This window comes from Colobus angolensis, unplaced genomic scaffold (assembly GCF_000951035.1).
Source record: "Colobus angolensis palliatus isolate OR3802 unplaced genomic scaffold, Cang.pa_1.0 Scaffold533, whole genome shotgun sequence".
Taxonomy (NCBI): domain Eukaryota; kingdom Metazoa; phylum Chordata; class Mammalia; order Primates; family Cercopithecidae; genus Colobus; species Colobus angolensis.
The window spans coordinates 102,145-122,635 of NW_012118855.1; the positions used below are offsets into that span (position 1 = coordinate 102,145).

The following is a 20,491-nucleotide window of genomic DNA, read 5'->3' on the forward strand; positions in this document are numbered from 1 at the left end:
CCAAAGTGCTGGGATTACAGGCTTGAGCCACTGCTCCCGGCCAGTCTGCGATCAATTTTGAATTTTTTTTTTTTTGACACAGAGTCTCTGTCACCCAGGCTGGAGTGCAGTGGTGTGATCTCGACTCACTGCAACCTCTGCTTCCCGGGTTCAAGCGATTCTCCTGCCTCAGCCTCCCAAGTAGTTGGTGCTTGCCATCATGCCTGGCTAATTTTTGTATTTTTAGTAGAGATGAGGTTTTGCTATGTTGACCAGGCTGGTGTCGAACTCCTGACCTCAAGTGATTGGCCTGCCTCAGCCTCCCAAAGTGTTGGGATTACAGGCGTGAGCCACCACGTCTTAGTATTTTTATTAGTGGTATAAGGTAAGGGTTCAGCTTCATTCTTTCGCATGTGTGTATCCAGTTTTCCCATCACCATTCATTGAAAAGACTGTCCTGGCTGAGTGTGGTGGCTCACACCTGTAATCCCAGCACTTTGGGAGGCTGAAGTGGGCTGATTACGAGGTCAGGAGTTTGGGACCAGTGTGGCCAACATAGTGAAACCCTGTCTCTACTAAAAATACAAAAAAAAATTAGCCAGGCATGGTGGTGCACACCTGTAGTCCCAGCTACTCAGGAGGCTGAGGGAGGAGAATTGCTTGAACCCGGGAGGTGGAGGTTGCAGTGAGCCGAGATTGTGCCACTGCCCTCCAGCCTGGGCAGCAGAGCGAGACTCCGTCTCAAAAAAAAACAAAAAAACAAAAAACGAAAAGACTGCCTTTTTCGCATTGAGTGGTCTTTGCACCTGTTGAAAATCAATTGACCACATATGTGCAGATTTGATTTCTCAGCTCTCTGTATTCTGTTTGCCTGTATGTTTATCTTTATGCTAGTATGACATTATTTTGATCACTAGAAATTTTCAAATTGGGCAGTGTGAGACCACCAACTGTGTTCCTATTTTTCACAGTTGTTTTTGCTATTTAAGGTCCCTTGAGATTCCATTTTCTTTCTCTTTTTATTTTTTTGAGACTGAGTCTTGCTCTGTTGCCCAGGCTGGAATGCAGTGGTGTGATCTCGGCTGGCTGCAACCTCTGCCTCCCGTGTTTAAGCGCTTCTTCTGTCTCAGCCTCCTGAGTAGCTGGGACTACAGGTGTGCGCCACCATGCCTGGCTAATTTTTGGAATTTTTAGTAGAGACAGGGTTTCACCATATTGGCCAGGCTGTTCTTAAACCCCTGACCTTGTGACCCGCCTGCCTCGGCCTCCCAAAGTGCTGGGATTACAGGGATTATAGGCATGAGCCACCGCGCTCGGCTGAGGTTTCATTTTCTACTTCTGAAAAATCCCGTTGGGATTTTGATAAGGATTTTGTTGAATTCGTTCAGCACTTTGGGGTGTCTTCCTATTCATGAACATGGGATATCTTTCCATTTTAATTTTTTTCAATAATGCTTTTACGGTTTTCAATGTAAAAGTGTTTTGCTTTCTTAGTGAAATCTATTCGTAAGCATTGTTTTTGATGCTGTTATATATTGAGTGGTTTCCTTTTCTTTTTATATTGCCCATTGCTGTTTTGTATTGCATATTGTTCATTGTATAGGAATACAATTGACTTTTGTGTGTTGAGTTTGTATCCTTCAACTTTGCTGAATTTGTTTATTAAGTGAGTGGTTTGTGTGTGTGTTGTGGGGGGGGGTACTGAGAGTGGGTTTTTGAAAGTTTTCTATATGTAGGATTGCACTATCTATTAATAGAGATATCTTTACAAACTCCTTGACAATTTGAATATGCTTTTTTTTTTCCTTTTTCTTATCTAATTGCTCTAAATAGGACTTTCAGTAGTAGGTGGCAAATAGTGGCCAAAGTGGGAGCATTATCGTTGTAGTTTGTCTTTTTCTAGTGATTAGCAAGGTTGAACACCTTTTTGTATTATTTATTCACCATTGGGGTTACTCAGGTGATTGTGTATATTCTTGGACACTATTTTCTTCCCTTGATTAATTTGTCTACCCTTAAGGCCCAAAGCACATTGTTTTAATTGGTATAGCTTTATGATGGTTAACTGCCTGACCATGGTCCTACTGTATTCCACTTCTGTGGTAAGGCGTTTTTCTAACTAGTCATTGTTGGTTCTTAACTATTTTGATGCATTTCTTACTCTCTTGAGTGTATTGCTCAGGTTGTTGCAGCATTCTTTCTTCTAGTTTTGCCCTTGTCAGAATTATAATTTTTTAAAGGAAATTCAATACTGTTACTAATCTGCTTAACTTTTCAGAGGTACACAGTTGCCTTACAATTTATAAAATTAAGTAAAAATAGTACTATTCTGTTTTAACCCCACCTGATGTATTGAATAAGAACCCATAGTTAGTCTCCATAGGTTGAAATGCATGGTCCCCAACAAGACTGCCCCTAGTTGAGACATTAACCACAACTGGAGATTCTAGGCCACCTGTACTTTTCACCAGTTGGCTACAAATCCTGAGATTCTCACAGTCTCCCTCAGGTTCACTAATTCACTAGACTCACAGAACTCAGGAAAACGCTGTATTTAGAATTAGAATTTTGCTGTAAAGAATACAAATTAGAACCAGCCTAATGAGACGTAAAGAACAAGGTCTGGGAGGGTCTCACATCTCACATGCAGAGTTTCCATGCCCTCTCCCTATGGGTATGGAAATAGGGAGGTACATCAGCCTTCTGGGACATCAATGTGTTCATCATCACATTGGTGAACCAACCAGGAAGCTTTATTAAGCTTTGGTATTAAAAATTTTGGGGGTTCATTATGTAGGGGTAATTGACAAAATCTCTGATTGAACTTAATCTTCAGTTCTATTCCCCACCCTAGAGGTTGAGCTGGCTCAGAGTCCCAGTTCTTTAATCACAGTGTTGTTCTTTTTGGAGACCAGCGCCATCCTGGATCTATTTAGGAGGTCTACCACAGGTCATGTCATTAGCATAAACTCAGATGTGAGCCAGTGGGCTCATGAATGACAGTCCCTTCTGTCACTCTGGAAATACCAAATATTTTAGAAGTTTTGTACCAGGAACCCTGGACAAAGACCAGACAAGCTCATTATACAGCAAATACATAATGCATAATTTAAAAAGATTAGAAAAAATCACTTATGATGAAAAATAGTGGTGACTTGCTTTACCGTTTTTCACCCCCTAGTTTTCTTCATAGAGGAAATTAGTTTTTCCATCTTAGCTATTTCTTGTGGTATTTGCCTCTGTCTGGGTCATATGCATAATGCCAAATAATTATCAGTTTTACATGTAATCCGTTTAAAATTATTTTCTAGTACAATATGTAGGCCATTTAGTTGTTACTCTTTTTAAATCCTCTTAGTATAGTTACTCCTTTTTTTTTTTTTTTTAATTCTCTTAGTATCATTATCATAATTTTTGGTCAACTAATTTTTCTTTCTTTTTGAGACAGAGTCTCACTTGGTTGCCCAGGCTGGAGTGCAGTGGGTGATCACAGTTCGCTGCAGCCTCAACTTCCCAGGCTCAAGTGATCCTCCCACCTCAGCCTCCCGAGTAGCTGGGAGTATAAGTGTGCGCCACCTCGCCTGGTTAATTTTTTTATTTTTGTAGAGATGGAGTTTCAGCATGTTTCCCAGGCTGGTCTTGAACTCCTACACTCAAGTGATCCTCCTGTCTTGGCCTCCCAAAGTGCTGGGATTATAGGTGTGAGCCATCATGCTTGGCCAAATAATCCCTTTTTTTGTTTGTTTGTTTGTTTTTGTTTGTTTTTTTTTGTTTTTTTGAGGCGGAGTCTCACTCTGTCGCCCGGGCTGGAGTGCAGTGGCTGGATCTCAGCTCACTGCAAGCTCCGCCTCCCGGGTTCACGCCATTCTCCTGCCTCAGCCTCCCGAGTAGCTGGGACTACAGGCGCCCGCCACCTTGCCCGGCGAGTTTTTTGTATTTTGTAGTAGAGACGGGGTTTCACTGTGTTAGCCAGGATGGTCTCGATCTCCTGACCTCGTGTTCCGCCCGTCTCGGCCTCCCAAAGTGCTGGGATTACAGGCTTGAGCCACCGCACCCGGCCGTAATCCCTTTTTTTAATAAGATAAATACTGTATACTGCTGAGCCAAATGTTATACTATGAGTTAGTTTTCTTTTATAACTTTGTTTTGTAGTAGTTAATTGTTGCCTCTTTTTTTTATATTTGTAATTTTATATGTACTGGTGCTTATTCTATAGACCACATTCCTTTCTTCCCCCCCTCCCCGAGACGGAGTTTTGCTCTTATTGCCCAGGCTGGAGTGCAATGGCTCCCTGCAACCTCCGCCTCCTAGGTTCAGGCGATTCTCCTGCCTCAGCCTCCCGAGTAGCTGGGATTACAGGCATGCGCCACCACGCCTGGCTACTTTTGTATTTTTAGTAGAGATGGGGTTTCTCCATGTTGATTAGGCTAGTCTCCAACTCCCGACCTCAGGTGATATGCCTGCCTCGGCCTCCCAAAGTGTTGGGATTATAGGCGTGAGCGACTGCGCCCCTCTTCTGCCTGTGTTCTTTAATAAAATCTTTTGGTTCATTCATACACACACACACACATTCATACATATATGTGCATACACATATTCTTCTACTGAAAGTAAATTTTTGTGTGTACCTCCTCTGCATACTTTGGGAGCTCTTTATTCTCATTTGCCAATCTGTTCTGGTTGTTCTCTAGCCCCCTACCAAGCTGCCATCTTGGGATTTTCCTTTGCTGTCGTCCTGCTAACTTTACATTTGCTATTTTCATACAGGTTCTTTTTATTTGTCTGTTTGTTTGTTTATATATATATATGTATTTATTTATTTAAGATGGAATCTCGCTCTGTCACCCAGGCTGGAGTGCAGTGGCGTGATCTCGGCTCACTGCAACCTCTGCCGCCTGGGTTCAAGGGATTCTCCTGCCTCAGCCTCCCAAGTAGTTGTGACTACAGGCTCATGCCTCCATGCCATGCTAATTTTTGTGTTTTTAGTAGAGATGGGGTTTCACCATTTTGGCCAGGCTGGTCTTGAGCTCCTGACCTCAAGTGATCCTCCTGCCTCAGCCTCCCAGAGTGCTGGGATTATAAGTGTGAACCACTGCACCTGGTCCTGTAGGTTCTTTTGTGTACCATATCTTAAGCCGTCTTTACTGGTTTGTGTTGTTTTTGTTCATTTGTGAAGTTCATTTTTCAGTAGTTTCTTTAGAAAGTATCTGTGGTAGAGTTTTAAGATGTTTAAGTAAAATTACTTATGATGAAAATAGTTCCCAGCTTCACCTCTCTTCACCCCTCAATTTCTTCTTATATGTTGGTAATTGGCTTTATTCTGCTTCTCACATTTTATAAAATTGTTTCTGTAACGAGTTCTTTGAAAATGTGTTGTTGCCTCCCAGTTTCCTGTTGAGAAGTTTGATGCCATGTTTTGCTCTGGTGATTTGAATGTAACCTTTCCCCCTTCTGCTTTCAGAACCTTTTGTTGATTCCTCATATTATGAAGTTTCACAGTTACTTGGTGCGGTAGTTCTCATCATTGTACTATGCTTTATTTTTTTTAATTGAGACAGGGTTTTGCTTTGTCACCCAGGCTGGAGTGCTGCGACACAATCCATGGCTCACTGCAACCTCAGTCTCCTGGTTTCCTCAAGTGATCCTCTCACCTCAGCCTCTTGAGTAGTTGGGACTGATTACAAGTGTGCACCACCACACCTGGCTAATTTTTTATTTTTATTTTTTGTAGAAACAAGATCTCACTGTGTTTCCCAATTTGGTCTCGGCCTCCTGGGCTCAAGCAATCCTCCTGCCTTGGCCTGCCAAGAGCTCTTTTATTTTCTTTTGTACTCTACATTTCTCTTAATTAAAGTACTAGTTTTTTTTTGTTTTTGTTTTGGAGATAGTCTCTCACTTTGTCACCCAGGCTGGAGTGCAGTGGCACCATCTTGGCTCACTGCAGCCTTGACCAAATCCTGAGGTCAAGTGATCATCCTACGTCAGCCCCATAGGTAGGTAGTTGGGACTACAGGCATGAACACTTGACTAATTATTTTTTGTATTTTTTGTGGAGACGGGGTTTCACCATGTTGCCCAGGCTGGTCTCGAACTCCTGAGCTCAAGCAGTCCGCCCTTCTTGCCCTCCCAAACTGCTGGGATTACAGGCGTGACCCACCGTGCACAGCCCAAACACCAGTTTTGTTTTTTTTTTCCCTTTGCTTTTTTTAAAAAAATTTATTTTTATTTTATTTTAAGTTCCTGGATACATGTGCAGAATGTGCAGTTTAGTTACACAGGGCATGCTAAGCACCGGTTTTATGGAAGGTGCTATAATATTGGTGGTTCTTGGCCGGGCGCGGTGGCTCAAGCCTGTAATCCCAGCACTTTGGGAGGCTGAGACAGGCAGATCATGAAGTCAGGAGATCGAGACCATCCTGGCTAACCTGGTGAAACCCCATCTCTACTAAAAAATACAAAAAAAACTAGCCGGGCGAGGTGGCGGGCGCCTGTAGTCCCAGCTACTGGGGAGGCTGAGGCAGGAGAATGGCGTAAACCCGGGAGGCGGAGCTTGCAGTGAGCCCATATCTGACCACAGCACTCCAGCCTGGGCAACAGAGTGAGATTCTGTCTCAAAAAAAAAAAAAAAAAAAAAAAATTGGTGGTTCTTATGTGCACCCTTATTGCCTATATGTATGTTTAATCAGAGCATCTGTTAAATTACATCATATTGTCTACTTGTCTGTCTCCCGCACTGGCTTGTAAATTTCTTGAATGTAGACATAGTGCTTTATTTACTTTGTTAATCTCTGTGCCTAACAGAATGTCTGGCATTACTGGGCACTCAGCATATGTTAAGTGAATGAGTTTATCAGGAGTATTTGAAACTTTCTTAATGTGTCTTAGAATGGCTGGTATTGTCACACATTAATATGTAGTGTTATTTGTTGCATTGATTACATAATGCCAACAAAAAAATCCTTTTAATTGATGTTTGTAATTCATTGATTTTGCCTAGGTATTCGTTTGCCTAATTTATTTGGATAGAAGAGACTTCTTAGAAGAATGAAACTTAACTGTTTGTAAAATTCTCTCCTCAAGGCAAGGTTTCATGTATTATGTATAAAGTTTTTGTTGGAAAATAGAAGAAATCCTTTCTTAGAGTGTTTATAACTTAGCAAGTTCAATTTCTCAGGAAGATGTGAAAGCAGTTATTGCAGTAGCAGCCAAGAGCTAGCCTCACGGGGTTTCCCAGCTACTGCAAACAAACTGCGTGTTGTGTGCTAAATGAAAAGAAGATAAAAAATTTTTTTCTACGTTATGAGAGTTATGTCTTGAAATGCGAAGATACCGAGAGAACAATAGCAAGTTATTTAAGCGTTAATCTTAAATTACTTGATATAGAATGTCATTTATATGTGATATACATAAGAACTGAGATAATTGGGAAAGGGAAAAGAGTGGGCTTAATTCTGGAAATCGATTGACTTGTGGCTTTTCTGTAGTTTTTGCTTGCTTAACCTTTAAAAAACAGATAAAGGGAAACTGGATTCGGTAATGGCTAATAGCCATACATTTATTAAAAATTATTGAGTTAACACTTAAAATGCGGGTGGCTTTTATATTATGTAACTTATACAGTAAAGTTGTAAAAAAAATTGATAAAGAGATAGCTGTTTTCATCAGTTAAGTGAAATATGTGAAAGGGGGAAGTTTTGGTTTTCACGTTTAAGTCTGTGATCTATCTTGAATTGTTAATAATTTTTGTACGTGCTGTGAAGGGTCAAGGTTCATCTTTTTCCATGCAGATGGCTAGGTGCTCTAGCATCACTTATTGAAAATATTTTCTCCATTAAATTGCATTGTTGCTTAGGAAAATCAGGTGACTATATGTGTATAGGTAGGTTTATTTTATACTAAATTCTGTTCCAGTGATTTATTTGTCCATGTTTTCTGTTATTTTGGGCAATACCATGCTGTCTTACTGATAGTAGGTTTATAGTAAGTCTTAGAATCCGGTAATGTAAGCCTTTGAACCTCCCATTATTTTGGTAGAATTATTCTAGGTTCTTTGTATTTCCACATAAATTTTGAGTCAGCTTGTCGGTTTCTGTGAAAAAAACCACTGGAATTGCCTTGAATAATAGATCCATTTGAAAAGACTTGATATCTTGACATCATTGAATCTTCTGATGGACATGGTGTATATCTCTGTTTATTTACATCTTATTTAGTTTATCTGAACCATAATCCATTCTTTTCAGTCTTTAATTCAACTTATTCCTAGGTGCTTTAAAAACTGATCCTTGTAATTGGCATTTAAAATAATTTCCAATTTTTGCCGGGCACGGTGGCTCACGCCTGTATTCCTAGCACTTTGGGAGGCCGAGTCAGGTGGATCATGAGGTCAGGAGTTCAAGACCATCCTGGCTAACACAGTGAAACCCCGTCTCTATTAAGATTATAAAGAGAAATTAGCCGGGCGTTGTGGTGGGCGCCTGTAGTCCCAGCTACTCAGGAGGCTGAGGCAGGAGAATGGCATGAACCTGGGAGGCGGAGCTTGCAGTGAACCGAGATTGTGCCACTGCACTCCAGCCTGGGTGACAGAGCAAGACTCTTCTCTGGGGAAAAAAAAAAAATTCAGTTTGATAGTATGTAGAAATTCAGCTGATTTTTACTACTTTATAGATTCCTTTAGAAATTTTCTACATATACGTTATTACCTGTGAACAAAATTAGTTTTACATCTTCTTTCCAACCTTTATGACTGTTCTCTCTCTTTTTTTATTGTATTGCTTGGATTCCCAGTACTGTGTTGAAAATAAATTTTGAGGTAGGGTGCAGTGGCTTACGATTTTTTTTTTTCTTTTTTTTTTTTTTCTGAGACGGAGTCTCGCTCTGCCGCCCAGGCTGGAGTGCAGTGGCCGGATCTCAGCTCACTGCAGGCTCCGCCTCCCCGGTTCATGCCATTCTCCTGCCTCAGCCTCCCGAGTAGCTGGGACTACAGGCGCCCGCCACCTCACCCGGCTAGTTTTTTGTATTTTTTAGTAGAGACGGGGTTTCACCGTATTAGCCAGGATGGTCTTGATCTCCTGACCTCGTGATCCGCCCGTCTCGGCCTTCCAAAGTGCTGGGATTACAGGCTTGAGCCACCGCGCCCGGCCTGGCTTACGATTTTAATTCCAGCGCTTTGGTAGGCCAAGGCAGGAGGATCACTTGAGCCCAGGAGCTTGAGAGCAGCCCTGGCCACGTAGTGACAGCCACCCAGCCCACCCCCATCTCTATAAACTTGAAAAATTAGCTGGGCATGGTGGCACACACCTCTAGGCCCAGCTACTTGAGAGGCTGAGATGGGAGGATAGTTTGAGTTGAGCCTGGGAGGTTGAGGTTGCAGTGAGCCATGGTTGTGCCACTGCATGGGCAACACAGTGAGATGCTGTCTTAAAATAAAAAAAAAAAATTTGGTCATTCATGTCTCCTGATCTTAGAGAAACTCACTCTGTATTTTTATTGCATGTTGGGTGTAGTTTTTGTGTAGTGCTCTTTATCACATTGAAATACTTTCCTACTATTACCCATTTTCCTGAGTATTGTTAAGAATGAGTATTGAATTTTATCAAATGATTTTTCTAAATCCATTGAAATATCATATGTTTTTCCCCCTTTATTTGGTTAATATGGTGAATTAACATTGATTTAGAGGGGAGGGGTGATGATGTTATGCCACTCTTACATTCTTGGGCTAAACATTACCTGGCCATGATGATATCATCCTTTTTAATGTTACTGGTTTCAATTTGCTAATATTTTATTGAGGATTTTTGCACCAAATTCATGTGGGATATTTGTTTATAGTTTTATTTCTGATGTGTTAGCAGTAGGGTCATGGTTACCTCATAAAACATGTTGCAAAGTGTTCTCTGTATGTGCTGAGTTTGTGCAAGATTGCTATTTTTTTTTCGTTATGTATTTGATAGAATTTATCAGTGAAGCCACAGAGTTTTCTTGTTGGCAGGTTTCAAATCATGACTTCAAGTTCTTTGTTTTTTTCTATTTCGTTAATTTTTCTCTCATCATTAATTCCTTTACTTGTTTTTGCTTTAATTTTCCTTAGATTAGGGTTTGGTGGACTAAGTTAAGACCCATGGATCATATGTGTCTACCACTAGTTTTTACTTGGCTTGTAAGCTAAGAATGATTTTTACACTTTTCAGTAGTTGGGGGAAAAAAAAAAAAGAACAGTTGTTTGTGGTTGAAAATTACAGTTCAAATTTCAGTGTCCTATTTTTTGGAAGACAGTATGCTCATTTGTTTATGTAGCGTTTTTTGTGCTAAGATGGCAGAGTTGAGTAGTTGGAGCAGGGTCTGTATGGACTGCAAAACCTAAAATTTTTACTGTTTAGCCCTTTACAGAAAAAATTTATCAACTCCTGTCTTAGATAGTTTATTTAAGACTTTTTCATTTGTATATATTTTAAACTATACGTTTGACTCTTGAGCACTACTTCAGGCACATTCTACACATTTGAAATGTTGAGTTGATGTTTGTTATTGATTTGTAGTTTGATTCCGTTGTTGTCAAAGAATATATGGCTTAAAACCTTTGGAAATTTATCAAGGGTTTGCTTTATTGCCTAGCATGTGATCGGTTTCTAATTGATACTTCATGTATACTTGAAAAGGATGTGTGTACTGTACAGTTGTTGGATATAATGATCTATATAAAGGCTTATCAAGTAAGTTTGATTGATAGTATTATTCAGTTCTTCTGCTTCCTGGTTTTTTTAATGTCAGTTACTGAGAAAGATGGGTTAAAATCTCCTACTATAGTTGTGGATTTGTCTGTTTCTCTTTTTGGTACTTTAGATTTTTGCTTCAAATATTTTGAAGCTATATGATTTAGGTACATGCACTTTTAGGGTTGTTAATGTTTTCTTGGTGAATTGAGCTCATAAAGTTTTAATTATGTGCCTCTTTATCTCTGATAAAACTCCTTATTTATTTTATTTTTATTTTGTTTTGAGATGGAGTCTTGCTCTGTTGCTGAGGCTGGAGTGCAATGGCGTGATCTCGGCTCACTGCAACATCGGCCTCCTGGGTTCAAGTGATTCTCCTGCCTCAGCTGGGATTATAGGCACACACTACCATGCCCAGCTAATTTTTTGTATTTTAGTAGAGATAGGGTTTCATCGTGTTGCCCAGGTCCAACTCCTGACCTCAAGTGATCCACCCGCCTTGGCCTACCAGAATACTGAGATTACAGACATGAGCTACCGCGCCTGGCCTAAAACTCCTTATTTTAAAGTCTACTTTGTTTGATGTTATTGAGCCATATTGGTTTCCTTCTGATAAGTTTTTGCATAGTTTATCTTTTTCCCTCCTTGTATTTTAATTCTTCTTCCTTGAATTTATGTTGCAACTCTTTTAAATAGCTTATAGTTGGACTTGTTTCTTTATCCCGTTACAATTGGACTGTTCTGTTCATCTACATTTAATGCCATTACTTATGTAGCTGAGTTTTAACCGTGTCATCTTACTATTTCCTGCTTCTCTTATCTGTTTATCTTTCCCTGTTTTTGTGTGAATTGAGCTTTTCAAATTCCATTTATATAAAAATTACCTCTTTGTAATTTTTTTAGTGGTTGCATTTGTCTACTCAGGCTGCAGTAACAAAATATCATAGATTGGCTGGCTTAAGCAACAGAAGTATTTTTTCTTTTCACAGTTCTGGAGGCTAGAAAGTCCAAGATCAAAGTTCTGGCAGGGTTTGGTTTCTCATGTCTCATCTTGGCTTACATATATAGCTGCTTTCTTGCTATGTCCACATATGTGGGGAGAGAGGGATGTCTCTTTTCCTCTTCTTATGAGCCCACCATCCGGTTGGATTAGAGTCCCACCCTTAAAACATCTTTTAACCCTAATTTTCTCATAAAGCCCTGTTTGGGCTTCCACATACGAATTTGGTGGGGGACACAATTCAGTATATAACAGTGGTTATATGAATTACAATGTGCATCCTTAATTTATTGAATATAATTTGAATATGAACTGCTAATGCAGTTATAGTTGATGACCTTCTATGTGATATAAGCCTCTAAACCTTGTTACTTTATTTGCTTTAAACAGTCAGTAGTCGGTGTGTGCCCTCTCCCTCTCTCTGGCTCGCTCTCACCCTCTTGCCTTCCCTTGCCCTCCCTCCTCCTTCCTCTCCCTACCTCTTTCCCTCCCTTCTCCCTTCTCTTTCCTCCCTTCCTTTCTCCCTTTCTCCTTCTCTCCCTCTCTCCTTCTCCTCTCCCTCTTTCCCTCTCTCCTTAAAAATAAAAAAAAGTCAGTCAGTAGTCGTTTAAATAATATAAGAGAAAGTCTTTTATACCTACTTATTTATTTATTTATTTTCATTTGTTTCTGGATCTGTGTTTATTTTGTTTCATTTTTTTTCTTTTCTTTCTTTTTTTTTTTTTGAGTTAGGATCTCACTCTGTTGCCCAGGCTGGAGTGCCGTGGTTGCTATCTCAGCTCACTGCAACCTCTGCCTACCAGTTCAGGTGATTCTCGTGCCTTAGCTTCCCGAGTAGCTGGGACTACAGGTGTGCACCACCACGCCTGACTAATTTTTATATTTTTAGTAGAGACAGGGTTTTGCAATGTTGGCCAGGCTGGTCTTGAACTCCTGGCCTCAAGTGATCCGTCCACCTTGGCCTCAGTCACCACACCTGGCCCGTATTGTTTCATTTTCTAACAGTCTGAAGAACTTCCTTTAAGAGTTATTTTTTAAAAACTTTTAAAAAATTGAGATACAATTCACATACAATAAAATCTACATAAAATTCACCCACCAACTGAAAGTGTAGAGTTCAATGGTTTTTAATATATTCACAGGATTGTGCAACTCTTACTTCAGTGCTGCAGTCAGTTTTAGGACATTCCCAGCACCCCAGGAAGAAAACTCATTAAAGTAACTTCCCATTTTCCCTCAACTACTCTCAAGCTCCACCCAATCCAACACAACCACCTGTCTGTCTCTGTAGATTTGCCTATTTTGGATATTTTATGTAAATGGTATCATTTAATATGTGGTCTTTCGTGCCTAACTTGTTTTACTTAAACTTGATGTTTTTAAGGTTCATTCATGTGTAGCATGTATCTGTACTTTGTTTCTTTTTATTGTCAAATAATATTTTATTGTGTGGACATTGCCACATTTTATTCATCAGTTGGACAGTAAGGTTTTCAGTTTTTGGCTGTTACGAATAATGTTGCTGTGAACATTTGTGTACAAGTCTTTGCGTGAACACAGTTTTTTTGTGTTGAAAAGACCATTTTTTCCTCTATTGAATTGTCTTGGCACCTTGGCAATTGAATCAGTTGACATAAATGTGGGCATTTGTTTCTGGACTTGCAATTCTGTTAATTGACCTGTATATCTAGTCTTATGTCAGTATCACACTGTTGACTGGGCACAGTGGATCATGCTTATAATTTCAGCACTTTGAGAGGCCAAGGCAGGAGGATAGCTTGAGCCCAGGAGTTTGAGACCAGTCTGGCCAACATGGTGAAACCCTGTCTCTACTAAAGAGAACCTGTCTCTACAAAAAAATAAAAATAATAGCTGAGTGGTGTGGTGGTATGTGTCTGTAGTCCCAGCTACTCGAGAGGCTAAAGTGGGAGGATCACTTGTTTCCAGGAATTTGAGGTTGCAGTGAGGTACGACAGCGCCATTGCACTCTAGCTTGGGTGACAGAGTAGGACCTTGTCTCAAAACCCAACCAAACCAATAGACACACTGTCTTAATTACTGTAGCTTTGTAATAAGCTGAAACCTGGAAGTGTGAGTCCTCTGAGAACTTTGTTTCTAATTTTCAAGACTGCTTTGGTTTTTTTGGTGGATCTCTTGCATTTTCATGTGAATTTCAGGGTCAGTTTGTCGCTTTAAAAAAAAAAAAAGGTCACAGATAGGGTTTTGGTAGATATTGCATTGAATTTGTAGATCACTTTAGGGATTATTGCTGTTTTACCAATATGAAATATTTTTTCCCCATAAACGTGGGATATTTTTCTATTTATTTTGGTCTTTAATTTGTTTCAACAGTATTTTATAGTTTTCCATGTATAAGTCTTGAACTTCTTTTGTTAAATTTATTCCTATTTTATTCTTGTTGATGCCATTGTAAAATGGAATTATTTTCTCATTTCACTTTTGATATTCATTGCTAGTTTGTAGAAAAACTGTGTGTGTATGTGTGTGTGTGTGTGTGTGTGTGTGTGTCTTGGATCCTGGAATCTTTGTAAACTGATTTATTAGTTCTAATAGTTCTTTAGTGGATTCTTTAGTATTTTCCATATACAAGATCATGTTACCTGTGAATAGAGATAGTTTTGCTTTTTCCTCTTCAATCTGGATGCCTTTTATTTCTTTTTCTTGCCTAATCATCCTGATAGAATCTCTAGTACAAGTAAGTAGAAGTGGCAAGAACCGATATCTTTATCTTATTTCTGAGCTGAAGAGTATTTTTATGCAGTCTAAATGATCTCAGCTGTCCGAAAATGTCTTCAAGTTTAAAGGCTTCTTTTGATAGATATAGAACATTAGGTTGGGAGTTTTTCTTTCAACACTTCGTGATGGGGGGTAAAGTATATTGTCTTCTGACTTTCCAGTGAGTCACTAGTCAGTCTGTTGTTCTCTTTGTTGTTCCTCCAGTGTAATGTCTGTTTTTCCTTCTGCTGCTTTCAGGATTTTTCTCTTTGTCTTTCATTTTCAGCAGCCTGACCTTGATGTGCTTAGATAATGACTTTTTTTTTTTTTTCCTTCTGTTTGTCCCCCATTGTTGCTTACTGAGCCTGGATCTGTGGGATAAAATCTTTTGCTTTTGGAAGATTTTTGTTCATTTTCTTTTCAAGTATTTCTTCACTTTGTTTCTCTTGTCTTTTTGGAAGGGTGGTTACTAGTATGTTAGATCATTTCATGTTGTCCCAGAGATCTCTGACACGGTTTGTTTTTGTTTGTTTGTTTCTCTGTCCTTCAGTCGAGGTGATTTCAAGTGCCTTCCTATTTCAGTAAATTTCAGCTCACCTCACGTTTCAGCTGTGTCAAGGGAGGAGTGATTGGTCTTTATCCCTGGCAGGACCTTAGGACCTAAGCATTGGTAGACTACATGTTCTCTTATTTCCAGGCCAGCCTTTCTGCAGCACGCTGTTTATTCTGCAGAAGTCCTCTGGAGTGGGTGGTAATTGGACAGCAGTGAGAACTAGTTTTCTATTTGGGGTCCTCAAGATTCTGCCCATGCTCGGGCATTAAAAGTTGGTTTTTCCGTGGTTTTGCAGATCCTTTGCCTATAGTTGCTTTTTTCTCTCCTTACTGTATGTTCACACAGTATAAATGCTGCTTAGGGTTGAAAGCGGTAGCTATCTCCCGTCACCTAGGGAAGGCTGGTCCCCTTCTGTAATTCACTTGATTTAGACTTATTTATGTCCAGAGGTTTTCAGTATCTTGTAAGAAAAATAATTTGCTTAGTGTTTTCTCATTGTTTACGGCAAAAGTGATGATCTTTTGTGATCTTCCACATTCTAACTGAAGGTGGAAATCTTCCATTGGAGGATTTTCTTTTTCTTTTCTTTTCTTTTCTTTTTTTTTTTTTTTTTTTTTTTTTAGTTTGAGACGGAGTCTCACTCTGTTGCCCAGGCGGAAGTGCAGTGGCGCAACCTCTGCCCCCCAAGTTCAAGCAATTTTCCTGCCTTAGCCTCCCGAGTAGTTGGAACTAGAGGTGTGCACCACAAAGCCTGTCTTTTTTTTTTTTTTTTTTGGAGACCAAGTCTCGCTCTGTTGCCCAGGCTGGAGTGCAGTGGTGTGATCTCAGCTCACTGCAACCTCTGCCTCCTAGATTCAAGCGATTTTCCTGCCTCAGCCTCCCGAGTAGCTGGGATTACAGGTGTACGCCCCTGCACCCGGCTGAGTAGCTGGGATTACAGGTGTGCGCCACTGCACCTGGCTAATTTTTTGTATTTTTAGTAGAAACGGGGTTTTACCATGTTGGTCAGGCTGGTCTTGAACACCTGACCTCTGTTAATCCGCCCGCATCAGCCTCCCAAAGTGCTAGGATTATAGGCATGAGTCACTGCACCCAGCCTATTGTTTTAGTAGTGATGGGTTTCACCATGGTTGCCGCCAGAGTGGTCTCAAACTCCTGAGCTCAGGCAATCTGCCTGCCTCTGCCTCCCAAAGGGTTAGAATTACAGACGTGAGCCACCACACCGAGCTTCTATTGGAGGATTTTGAAGTAAGGTTAAAATCTTAAGTAGAAATTGTGCAAGGAACAAGTAACTACACATTCATGTAGTAGTTGCTAGTGCCCGTTTTAAGTTTTATAAAGTTTTACAAAGACAGTGACTTTAATTGGGTTAGCAAGTAGTGAAAAAAATAGTGCTTCATTCATTAATGACGGATTGGTGTTGAAAATGTATTTTATTGGACAGAGACACTAATGTAATATTTTCCATGTGATTGGATCCTATGGCGTATAATGCAGGTTATTGTTTAAGATGAGGCTGAAATGGCTGAGGATAAATTATATTGGGCTTTGAAAAATATCCCAGATATTTATACTTTTTTCTTTAGTTTCAGAAGCCTTTGAAATGCTTTTGAACAGGCAAGTAATGTAAATATAGTTCAATATTTTAGGGAGATAAATTAGGTAGTAAAAGTAATGGATGTGAAAATATCTTGATTGGGGGTATTTAATTTTATTGCCTTTTCTTGTGATTTTGCCCCTCAAATCACTGCCTTGCTTTTTGATGTCTTCAAATAGATTTTAAGAAATATTCTGGGGGGAAAAAACTGTTTAGTGTAACTTTTCTAGTTCTAAGTGGAGGAGGGTCAGTCTGCTCTGAGCTATTTCACACTACTAATGGAAACCTACCTACCTAACTTTTAAAAAAGTGACTAGGCTGGGCGTGGTGGCTCACGCCTGTAATCCCAGCACTTTGGGAGGCCGAGGTGGGCAGATCATGAGGTTAGGAGTTCGAGACCAGCCTGGCCAACATGGTAAAACCCTGTCTCTACTAAAAATACAAAAATTAGCCGGGCGTGGTGGTGCATGCCTATAATCCTAGCTACTCAGGAGGCCGAGGCAGGAGAATTGTTTGAACCTTGGAGGTGAAGGTTGCAGTGAGTTGAGGTCATGCCACTGGACTCGAGTCTGGCCAACAGAGGAAGACTCCATCTCAGGGGAAAAAAAAGTGACTGATCAGAGGAAAATATTTTAGTTGCGTAAATGCTGTTTTCTTATTTTTAAAATTTTAATTTATTTATTTTAGAGGAGGCGTCCTGCTTTGTTGCCCATGCTTTAGTTCAGGGTGTGATTGTAGCTCACTGCAGCCTTGAACTCCTGGACGCAAGCAGTCCTGGCACCTCAGTCTTCTGAATAGCTGCTACTACAAGCATGTGCCACCATGCCTGGCTATAAATGCTATTTTCAGTCATAGGCTTTGAACTATTAAAAAAAAAAATGCCCACAGTCCCTTGTTACATATTATTTGTTAGTGAATATATGTAGTGGGTGTGTATAGTTTTTCTCAAAGCAGTTTTCATCCTGCTTTCCTGTACTGCTAACTTGTTGACTTGTGTGGATATTTTGGTGGGGGGAAATGAGAGGTGCAGTTTTGAAATTTCTGAAGCTGAGAATTCTAATTCCAGTCGTATTACTTTATGTGGAATCTTTTTTTTTTTTTTTATTTTTTTGAGACAGGTCTCGCTCTGTCGCCAGGCTGGAGTGCAGTGGCGTGATCTCGGCTCACTGCAACCTCCGCCTCCCGGGTTCAAGCGATTATTCTGCCTCAGCCTCCCAAGTAGCTGGGACTACTGGCATGTGCTGCCACGCCCAGCTGGTTTTTATAGTTTTGGTAGAGATGGGGTTTCACCATGTTGGCCAGAATGGTCTCAATCTCTTGACCTTGTGATCCGCCTACCTTGGCCTCCCAAAGTGTTGGGATTACAGGCGTGAGCCATTACACCTGTTGTGTGGAATCTTAACCCAAATTTTTATTTCTACCATTTCTTTTATTTCTCAAGATACATTGGTATAGTTCTTAGGCTTTTAATGGCTGATTGGGAGGAGGGGGAAACTAGATGTTTATGTTGCTTTTTGATGAATTAATACACAATATATCTGGGTCATACGTATTTGCCTTCAACTGCTCTATCTTTTATTTTGGAAGAATTAGTGGTGAAATATTTATATTGAAAGTGAGTTTTTCAATTTTAAAGTTGAAAAATCATCTGGCAACATCAAGACTATATTAAAAACCAGTGAATTGTATATTCTAAAATAGCTGAAATATTATGTTTTATGTTATGTGAATTTAATCTCAAACATGTAGGAAAATATCAGCTGGCAGTTTGATGGCCCTTTCCTGTTTGTTGCAGTTCTTAGTTGTGGTGGATGTGTGTTTGCTTTACAGGGTTGTTAATCATCATGTGGATTTTTAGAGTTTTTTAGTGTTTTTGAGGAATGACTCAGGAAATCTGATGTATTACTTGGATTCCTAACATCTTTTTTTTTTTTTCTCTTTGAGTCTTGTTTATGGATCATTTTGTACTTTTAAAATCCCTTTCTCCCCTCTCTCTCCAGTCTTATTGCCAGCAGTTTTGAAGATGACTCCCATGTAGCCTCACCATTAGACCAGAATGGAAGCTTCAATGTTGTTATTAAAGAGGAACCTCTAGATGATTACGACTACGAACTTGGTGAGTGCCCAGAAGGGGTCACTGTGAAACAGGAAGAGACAGATGAAGAGACAGATGTATACTCAAACAGTGATGATGATCCTATACTAGAGAAACAGCTAAAGAGGCACAATAAAGTTGACAACCCAGAAGCTGACCATCTATCTTCTAAATGGCTTCCAAGTAGCCCATCAGGTGTTGCTAAAGCTAAAATGTTCAAATTAGACACTGGAAAGATGCCAGTAGTCTATCTGGAGCCCTGTGCTATCACTAGAAGCACAGTGAAGATTTCTGAACTCCCTGATAACATGCTTTCCACATCTCGAAAGGATAAATCTTCTATGTTGGCAGAATTGGAATATTTGCCTACATACATTGAAAATTCCAATGAGACTGCCTTCTGCTTAGGCAAGGAATCAGAAAATGGTCTTAGAAAACATTCATCAGATCTCCGAGTAGTACAAAAATATCCCTTACTGAAAGACTCTCAGTGGAAATATCCTGATATATCTGATAGCATTAACACAGAAAGAATACTTGACAGTTCAAAGGGTTCAGTTGAAGACTTACTTTCAGGAAAAGAGGACTTGGGCAGAAAGAGAACAACTATGCTTAAAATTGCAACACCCCCAAAGGTAGTGAATGCTAATCAGAATGCCTCTCCAAATGTCCCTGGAAAAAGAGGAAGGCCACGAAAATTGAAACTCTGTAAGGCAGGACGACCGCCTAAAAACACAGGAAAGTCTTTAATTTCTACAAAGAATACACCCGTAGGCCCTGGGAGTACTTTTCCAGATGTAAAGCCTGATCTGGAAGATGTGGATGGTGTTCTCTTTGTTTCCTTTGAATCGAAGGTAAGATTGTAATTTTCAGGATTCTTTTAAAGGCTTATTGGTTATACTTGAATTGTATACTGGCTTGTAACTAACTCGATTTAGAATCTAGTTTTGTGACATCTATTTGTGAGGGTGTATGGGCGGGTGGAGTTGGGAGGGAAGTGTCTCCAAAATGTTTGGTTTAGTTAATATGAATAACTTAAGATATTTCATTTGAATAGACTGAAAAAATTATGTCTTAGATTTCAGTTCATGATTTTTGCATAGCTGTGTTTAAAAAAAATCTTCGGGTCTTACTGGAATTATCATCATTATGGATTTTGGAAAGGCCTAAAAATACATGAAATATTTACTAACTCTTTGGCGACGCTCCATTTCTTTTACCTCCTGGTTTTCTGTTTTTTTTTTTTTTTTTTTTTTGAGACAGAGTTCTCGCTCTGTTGCCCAGGCTGGAGTTCAGTGGCGCGATCTCAGCTCACTGCAATCTCTGTTTCCCGAGTTCAAGCCATTCTCATGCCCCAGCCTCACGAGTAGCTGGGATTACAGGCGTGTGCCACCACACCCAGCTAGTTTTTGTAATTTTGGTAGAGACGGGGTTTTGCCATGTTGGCCAGCTGGTTTCGAACTTCTGACCTCCAACAATCTGCCTGCTTCAGCCTCCCCAAAGTGCTGGGATTACATGCATGAGCCACTGCTCCCGTCCCTGGTTTTCAGTAGTAGTAGTAGAGTACCATTGGAGAACCAAATATTAATAGTCATCTTAACTCTGCTGTCTTACACATTGACAGTCTCTCTATTCCACTCTGACTCTTCAACCAGATTATTTTTCTTTGAAATTTTTATAGAAGCCTAGTCTTTCTTTTTTTCTTCTTTTTTTTTTGAGATGGAGTCTCAGTCTGTTGCTCAGGCTGGAGTTCAGTAGTGCAATCTCGGCTCAGTGCAAGCTCCCCCTCCTGTGTTCACGCCATTCTCCTGCCTCA

At 40.0% G+C, this 20,491-nt stretch overlaps 1 protein-coding gene across 3 annotated transcripts in view; it reads left to right on the top strand.

The window, feature by feature from the left end:
- The window catches only part of MGA (MGA, MAX dimerization protein), a 120,043-nt gene that overhangs the window by 19,464 nt on the left and 80,088 nt on the right, over positions 1 to 20,491 (top strand). For all 3 annotated transcript variants that reach the window (XM_011961043.1, XM_011961045.1, XM_011961046.1), the window contains exon 3: positions 18,581 to 19,529. In XM_011961043.1, coding sequence (XP_011816433.1) covers positions 18,581 to 19,529 — 949 coding nt within the window. The remainder of the gene's footprint in view (positions 1 to 18,580; positions 19,530 to 20,491) is intronic.